General features: G+C 36.6%; 1 protein-coding gene across 1 annotated transcript; it reads right to left on the bottom strand.

Annotated features, from left to right (window-relative positions):
* Positions 1-243: 243 nt before the first annotated feature.
* On the bottom strand, positions 244-3,338 carry LOC111992846 (heat shock cognate 70 kDa protein-like). Its single transcript, XM_024024697.1, has 3 exons — positions 3,280-3,338; positions 597-1,210; positions 244-527 (listed from the first exon to the last, which is right to left on the bottom strand). The coding sequence occupies exons 1-3, from the start codon at positions 3,336-3,338 to the stop codon at positions 244-246; spliced, it is 957 nt and encodes a 318-aa protein (XP_023880465.1).
* Between the last annotated feature and the right edge of the window lie 5,365 nt (positions 3,339-8,703).

The following is an 8,703-nucleotide window of genomic DNA, read 5'->3' as shown; positions in this document are numbered from 1 at the left end:
CATTCATAAAATCTGTTTTTGCATTAATTAAAACTGTTCACTGTTTTTTCATAAAAATTGTTCTCTATTTTCTGCATAAACTATTTCTAGCATTTTGCATAAATTTATTTTCTGTTCAGCATTATTTAAAAAAAATTTCGCTCTCTTTTTTGCGTAAATTATTTTCTATTCACTGTTTAAAAAATTATTCACTGTTTTCGCATTAAGTAAAATTGTTTACTTTTTTCTCATAAAAATTATTCACTATTTACTAGTCAATATAGCAGCTTGAACAGCGGCTCCATAAGCCACAGCCTCATCAGGATTAATGTCCTTACAATGCTCCTTCCCTTTGAAGAAGTCCCGCAACAACTGCTGCACCTTAGGAATTCTGGAAGAACCACCCGAAACAACAACATCATGGACACAATTCTTGTCCATCTTAGAGTCGGTCAAACATTTCTTCACAATATCAATACACTTCTTGAACAAATCCATGTTGAGTTCCTCAAATTTGGCACGGGTAATAGTTGAAGAGAAATCAATACCTTTATAGAAAGAATTGACTTCAATGTCAGTCTCAATTGCAGAAGAAAGAATCTACTTTGATTTCTCACAAGCAGTTCTTAGCCTCCTAAGAGCTTTGGGGCTATAACTAATGTCCACCTTGTGTTTCCTCTTAAATGTTGCAACAAAGTGTTTCACCATTATGTTATCAAAGTCCTCACCTCCAAGGTGAGTGTCTCCAGCAACTGCCTTCACTTCAAAGACACCATTCTCAATAGTAAGTAGTAAGACATCTGTAGTATCACCACCCAAATAAAAAATCAACACATTTTTCTTGCCAACGCAGCCAGACTTCTCAAGACCATATGCAATGGCTGCGACAGTTGGTTCATTGATTATATGTAGGACATTCAAGCCTGCAATGCCTCTAGCATCCATTGTGGCCTCACGTTGGAAATCATTGAAGTAAGCAGGAACAGTAATAACCGCATTCTTCACAGTTGTGCCCAGGTAGGCTTCGGCCATCTCACGCATCTTCCTAAGGACCATAGATGAGATTTCCTCAGCAGAAAAATGCTTCTCTTTGCCCCTATAGTTGACCACGATCATAGGCTTATCATTAGAACCTTCAATAACCTTAAATGGCCAAAGTTTGATATCACTCTGAACCAAGGGATCAGAGAATCTCCTACCAATTAACCGCTTTGCATCTGCAATATAATACCTTTTTCAGAAATAGTTAAAAAAAAAGCAACTATTGCCTACTCTTGATAACATTGTGATTTCATGTTAAAATCTTAAATTTGATTAGAGCTGATGATACATGGATACAAAGTTTTAAAATTTTAGACGGAGACTTGATAATTACAGTCACTAAGAGATGCATATAACGGAAAAAGTTATGAGTTCGTTAAATAATTTTTACTATTGAAATTGTGAATGCTATTAAAATTATTAAAGTGATTTAAGTGGAGAAATTTTTATTTTCTGCTAAACTATTGTAGGGAGGAACATCTTTATGGCTAACATGTGAGTGCACAATAATTTTAAAAAGAAAAAAAGAAAAAATGAAAACAAAAGAAGAGAAACAGGAAAATTCCTGAAAATAAGTTTTTTCTTTTTCCTTTTCTTTTAAGGAGTATATCATACACGAGCAACAAATTCGATTATTATGAAATTCAAACATGAAAAAGCATTCAGATTTGGCATTTAAATTTAGAAAACACGATTTCACTAGGTGTTTTATGAGAAAACAGTGAACAATTTTTTTAAATAGTGAATAGAAAATAATTTTTGTAGAAAAGAAAGTGAACAATTTTTTAAATAATACTGAACAGAAAATAATTTTATGCAAAATCATAGAATTAGTTTATCTGGAAAACAATGAATAATTTTTATGAGAAAACAGTGAACAATTTTAATTAATGCAAAAACAAATTTTATGAATGCAGTAAGCAGCTTCGAATATACAGTAAACATGATGTGCAGAGAGCAAATTTTATTAATGTAGAAACAGATTTTATCAATGCAGAAAAACAAATTCGATTATTGTGAAATTTAAACATGAAAAAGCATTTAGATTTGGCATTTAAATTTAGAAAACACAATTTCACTAGGTGTTTTATGAGAAAATAGTGAACAATTTTTTAAATAGTGAACAGAAAATAATTTATGCAGAAAAGAGAGTGAACAATTTTTTAAATAATGCTAAACATAAAATAATTTTATGCAAAATCATAGAAATAGTTTTTCCAAAAAACAATGAACAATTTTTATGAGAAAACAGTGAACAATTTTAATTAATGTAGATATTAAATTCATATTTTGAAATTAAAATCTCTATATTTTATAATTCTTCTATTTAAATAAATAAAAACATAAAAAAGCTACTTATTTTTATGTTTATGTTTATTTGTAGATTATTCCAAAAAAAAAAAATTTACACGGTACTCGAGCTTGGTAAACTTGAGTACCGTAGAAATAATATATCTGCATTTTATTTATAAAAGGTACTCGAGGTTGGTATACTCGAGTATTGTGTTGCATGAAACTCGAGTTTAGCAAGCTCGAGTACCACATTATTTTTTTTAATCGCCCAATTTCCAGCTTAGCAGTCCCACGGTGGCAAAACTGATGAGAAACTCGAGTTCCAGAAAAAGTGGTATTTCCTTATATAGTTTTGAAACAATGTTTTTTTCCTACAAATTTCTAAAAATGGTGGTATTTGGCCATTTTCGCCAAAGAATGTCCCTCTCTTGCTACCTCTTTGATGTGGGAAAGTTTGCATGAGGCTAGGTGGGTTAGGTGGAGCAAAATTGACCGCTTAAAGTTTTTTAATGATTAAAAGCATTTACTTTAAGTCTTTACCTAAAGAGATCACAATGACTAAAAAATTTTAGGACCATTTTCATATTATTATTTACTAATCAAAATTTTCCAATCTAATGTTTTGTGTTCGATTCCATTTTCACATTGATCTTACCGTCAATTTCTAATAGAAATCTAACTGTTGAAATTTAATTAACTTTAATTACAAATTTTTAATAATTTTTTGATGTAACAAGGGTATAATAGTAAATTCATTATAATTACATTTTCTATCATTTAACTTTTACATTCTTCTTATTACACATGAGGAAAAGTTCTCAACCAGATGAACCCTAGTGAAAAAATAAAAATATGGTCTTTTGGATAAGGACAGGCTCCTCTCTAGTTTTAATATATCCTATTGTCTCTTGTTTTTATACAGATGATTGACACTTGGCAAATAAAAGATCCAAGGGCTAAAAAAACCCGTATCTCTTTCCTCCTCCTGCATCCTTTTCCACAGAAATTTTAGATTTTGTATCCATTTGTCTCTATCTCACTTCTCATTCTTCTCTTCGTTGTCCCTTGCTCTTCTCTCTCTATCATCAAAACTATATAAAGTGTTGTGAAAATATTGTGAGCATAGCACTTCTCCTAAAATTATGAGCAAAGAATGTCCCTATCTTGCTACCTTTTTGACGTGGGAAATTTTGCGTGAGGCTAGGTGGAGCAAAATTGATTGCTTAAAGTTTTTTAAGGATTAAAAGCATTTACTTTAAGTCTTTAACCTAAAGAGATCACAATGACTAAAAAATTTTAGGACCATTTTCATATTATTGCTTACTAATCAAAATTTTCCAATCTAATCTTTTGTGTTCGATTCCTTTTTCACATTGATCTTATTGTCAATTTACATGGACTCGGAGTTTATTGCACGTTTACAAAAGATTAAGTTGACAGTAGATGAAGGCAAGGTGATTACAGTACATGCCGAAAATCGAGAGAAAACATTAGAGGACTGTTCACTTAGTCTAGTGGGAAGATTCCATACGACTAAAAACATAAACTTTAGAGCTGCAAAAAACCTTTTCAGGTCTGCATGGAAGATGGGGAAGGATATGACGATTACAGAGATGGGGGATGGGTTGTTCCAATTTAAGTTTGCGATGGAGAGCTAGCTGAAGTGGGTTCTAAATAACGGACCATGGAGTTTCGAAAATCACATCCTACTGTTTTGACGGTGGGAAAAGGGAATGACTGCCTTCTCAGTGAGTTTTGAAACAATTTCCATTTGGGTGCAAGTATGGGGGTTGCTTTTTGACTTGATCAATGAGGAAGCAGGGAGAGACATTGGAAGGGGAATTGGGAGAGTCATCAAGGTAGATTGCAAAGCCATCGCAGCGGACCAAGCTAAATTCCTATGTATCAAAGTCAACATGCTGCTGGACAAATCGATTCGCCGTGGGGCACCAGTCCTTAACCCAGAGGGAGATACAATGTGGGTGGCTTTCCAATATGAAAGGTTGCTGGGATTATGTTTTCGGTGTGGACTATTGGGGCATGAAGCAAAGGTGTGTTCAGCTTCAGTTGTCACAGAGGGTGAAGAGATGCCCTGTGGAGATTAGCTACGGGCTGGGTTTTGAAAGCAGAGGGAGCAATTAAGAAAGGAGGCACCAAGCCCACCCCGTCCGCAGCCAACGGACCACCAACCTCCACAGACAACTGATTCACCGGTGGTGGCTCCTACTGGGTTCGTTACAAGCATGGAAAAGGACAATAATGAGGGGGTTATGGACTCAATAATGGCATTCACTGCACAAAACAGTCACAGCATGGCCAAACAAACAATTATGGAGAACATTAATCTGGATTTTATGGAGGAAATAACTCCAAGAGTTATGAGAGAAATAAACTCGGATAATAAAGAGCTCCCAAACGGCAAGGAATTAAATAGGAAGGAGAAAAACCTGGGAGTGCTTGCTAAGGAGTTTATTAATGTTCCAGTAATGTATGTGGGCAATATGGGAAATTTAGCAATTAATTCTCGAAGTGAAACCCTAGCTCTACATGATTCTGAGGGGAAATGATGTGTTCCACTTCAAGCCCCACAGCTTAAGACTCCTAAGTGGACTAAAATTGCTAGGGTAGACTTAACAAACACTACACCACCCACAGCAACAATAGAAGCAGGGAACGAAAGATCACACGAGGGGGAAGCACATGATGGGTCTAGGAAAATATCAAAGGTAGTGGAAAAAAATGTTGAAATCAAAACGGTGGAGGCTGAAAATCAGCCTCGCCGAGCACAATGATCGTCCTAAGCTGGAATTGCTGGGGGCTTGGGAACCTCCGTGCAGACACTGTTCTCTCTCATTTGGTGATAGGGAAGGCTTCTGTTATTTTGTTTCTTATGGAGATAAAACAAACAGTTGATGAGATGAAACTTGTTCAAGCAGATTTACACTATGATGCTATGTTAGCAGTCCCATGTGTCCGTAGAGTGGCTGGTCTTGCAATGATGTGGAAGGCAGGTATTGATTTACATGCGCAAACTTTTTCTTTGAATCATATTGATGCCCGAATCATGAATAATTCACCTACACCATGGAGAATAACAAGTTTCTATGGAAGACCGGAGGCACATCAAAAACATGAGTCTTGGGAGCTTTTAAGGCATCTACATTCTAGAGATTCCATGTCGTGGCTGTGTCTGGGTGACTAGAACGAGATATTGTCATCAGAGGAAAAGCAAGGTGGCCTCCCATGGCCACCTAGGCAAATGGAGGCTTTTCGCCAAGCACTATTACATTGTGGGTTGAGCGATCTTGGTTTCATTGGAAACATATTTACCTGAAGGAATGGGAGACCGGGAAGGGCTTTTGTTCAAGAGAGGTTGGACTGGGCATGTGCAAACACAAAATGGAGAGAGATCTATCCTTTTGCAAGAGTGCATCATCTTTATGCGGCATACTCTAATCATGAGCCAATTTTAATTACAACACAGAAAGTCACACAGGTTACAAGTAGGAGACGAAAGCCAAAGAGGTTTGAAGAAAGGTGGTCATCGGATCCGGCTTGTGAGGGGGTGATCCGTGAGGCATGGGAAGGAGTGAACCTCACGGGTTGCCCCATGTACAGATTATTTGAAAAAATAAAAGCTTGCCGCATGGCTTTGGTAAGGTGGAGCTGAACTTTGGGCAATTCTAAGGAGCAAATTGAATCAAAGTACATAGAATTGGAAGCACAAATCTCTATGAACCTAGCCGAAAACCAAGATCAGATTCACAAAGTTTGGGATGAGATCATTTGCTTGCTCTTACATGATGAATTGTTTTGGAGGCAGTGCTCTAGGGCTATTTGGCTTCCTGTAGGAGACAAAAATACAAGATATTTTCATCAGAGAGCCAACCAACGAAGACAAAAGAACCATATCCATGGATTCCTGGATGAGCATGAACAATGGTGTACATCAGATGCTAATATAGCCAGATTGGTTGAAAATTATTTTCAAAATTTGTTCACAACATCAAACCCAACAAATTTGGAGTTAGTCTTGGACTTGGCGGATAAGGTGGTCCATCCATATATGAATCATACACTCCTTCAACCATACACACCAGAAGAGGTTAGAAAGGCTTTGTTCAGCATGCACCCCTCAAAATCTCCAGGTCCCGATTGTATGTCTCCTTTCTTTTTCCAAAAATTCTGGCATGTTATAGGTGCTGTTAGGACATATGTGTTTCACTTGTTAAGAACATATGTCATTCATTTATGTAAATTGGCTAATCATTTGACAAAACGCACTCTACTTGTAATTGGGTAGTTCTAGGTGTTTTTAATACTTCAAGAAACAAGGTTTCAAGATCAAGTGTTGAAGTCATCAAGTCTGTTCAAGAAAAACAAGCTGAAGTGCAAATTCATTAAATCTCGACACCTGCTCAATAGCTCCTCGACACCTGCTATCTGTCGAGAATTATAAAATTAGATTTTCTGATTTAATTTCTTGGGATCCATGAATATGGTTTTGGGCTTTCTTTTCTCCTAACCCTAAACATATAAAAGGATTCTTTTTAGGGCTGTCAAAGTATTTACAAGTTGCACAAGCATTGAGCAAACTCTATTCAAGCAAATTGTGACCAGAGACAAAGTTTTTGCCCTAGTTCATCTCTTCTGAAGAAGTTACTGTGTATTTTGCACCAAAGGGTTTTGTGACCAAGCATTTTCTCAATCTTCATCGTGTAGGATGAACTGAAGAACTTTACAACCAACCTCTCCTTCAAGTTGGTGTTTAAAGTCGCGTACTGGGATCTACGCATTGGTTAGTCACGTACTTGGGAGCCGTGCATCAAAGGTGGGAATTGTCACTACAGATCAAGTCTAACTGGGTATTGGGGTAAGTGTTCAACTGTAGGTTGGTAAGGTACTTGGGATTCCTTTACTTGTAACCGCTTGATTTGATAATAGTGGAGCTTCGGGAGTGGTGACCTGAAAATCACCCGGTGGGGTTTTTGTCATAAGGTTTTTTCTCATTCGTAAACAAATCACTGTGTCATTTAATTTCTGCTGCATATTTAGTTATTTGGTGATTTGTTTGTGCTACCACGCGTTTGCATGATAAATTGATTAATTAATAACTTGGTTAATTAATTAATTAATTTCTATTACAAGGGGTCAATTCAATTTGTGGCCTATCAATGATGTCACAAGTGCTGTTTTATTTGTTCTACATTCAGGCCATTTTTTGCATAAGATGAATTACACATACATTGTCCTTATTCCAAAAATAAATGAGCCAAAAAATGTATCTGATTACTGGCCTATTAGTCTAGGAAATGTTGTATCCAGAATTGTCTCTAAAGTGATAGCAAATCGCTTGAAATTAAGTCTACCCAATGTAATATCGGATTCACAAAGTGCTTTTGTTCCTAACCGGTTGATAATTGATAATATAACTGTAGCTTTTGAGGTGTTACACAGGATGAGGAATAAAAGAACAGGAAAGAAAGGGTAGATGGTAATCAAACTGAATATCAGCAAAGCCTATGACCGGGTTGAATGGTCTTTCCTTCGGTAAATCATGCTAAAATTGGGGTTTGATGAAAGGTGGATGCAACTGGCTATGGCGACTGTCCATACAACAACATACTCGGTGCTCATTAATGGAGAACCTAAGGGGTACATCTCACCCTCACGGGGTTTAAAACAAGGAGACCCACTATCCCCCTATTTATTTTTACTATGTGCAGAGGGCCTCTCTTCCTTTATAAGAAAGGCTATGGCGACAAAACACCTACATGGGATTTTATCCTGTAAAAATGGAGTATGCATTTCTCACTTGTTGTTTGCAGACGATAGCTTCATTTTTTGCCATGCCACAATGGAGGAGGGGCAGCACCTTTTAAATATTCTTGGGAGGTATGAAGCTGCTTTAGGACAAGCTATAAATAGACACAAAACATCCATCTTCTTTAGCAGAAATACAAGGGATTTGATTAAGGCAGAAATCTAGGCACTATTTGGAGGCAGAATTATGGAAGATTATGAACCATAACTAGGCTTGACCATGACCAGAGGAAGATCAAAGGTCAACACTTTCAAAGGCTTACAAGAGAAAATTACAAATAAAGTGATGGGGCGGAAGGAGAAATTTATTTCAAAGGCCAGAAGGGAGATACTCATCAAAACAGTGGCCTAAGCCATCCCCACATACACTATGGGCATTTTCAAAATCCCAAATGCCTTATGTGACACTCTAAACTCTACATTAGCTAAATATTGGTGGGGTTAGATGAAGGATGAAAAGAAAATTCATTGGATCAATTGGGAAAAGCTTTGCAGCCCAAAAGCAAGAGGAGGGATGGGGTTTTGAAACATACAAGCCTTCAATTTAGCCTTGCTAGCAAAACAAGC

The sequence above is a fragment of the Quercus suber genome, unplaced genomic scaffold, assembly GCF_002906115.3.
Source record: "Quercus suber isolate HL8 unplaced genomic scaffold, Cork oak 2.0 scaffold_1190, whole genome shotgun sequence".
In the NCBI taxonomy this organism is placed as follows: Eukaryota; Viridiplantae; Streptophyta; class Magnoliopsida; order Fagales; family Fagaceae; genus Quercus; species Quercus suber.
The sequence above is the reverse complement of the archived record's forward strand: the minus strand, read 5'-3'. Positions and strand labels throughout refer to the sequence as shown.

Excerpts from the sequence above, each read along its gene's own strand:
- LOC111992846 (XM_024024697.1), bottom strand. The coding sequence starts at position 3,338 with ATGGATACAAAATCTAAAATTTCTGTGGAAAAGGATGCAGGAGGAGGA. Across the intron at positions 1,211-3,279 it reads GGAGGAGGAAAGAGATACGG|GTATTATATTGCAGATGCAA; the intron begins GTTTTTTTAGCC and ends TTTCTGAAAAAG. Across the intron at positions 528-596 it reads TAGGAGGCTAAGAACTGCTT|GTATTGATTTCTCTTCAACT; the intron begins GTGAGAAATCAA and ends CTTTCTATAAAG.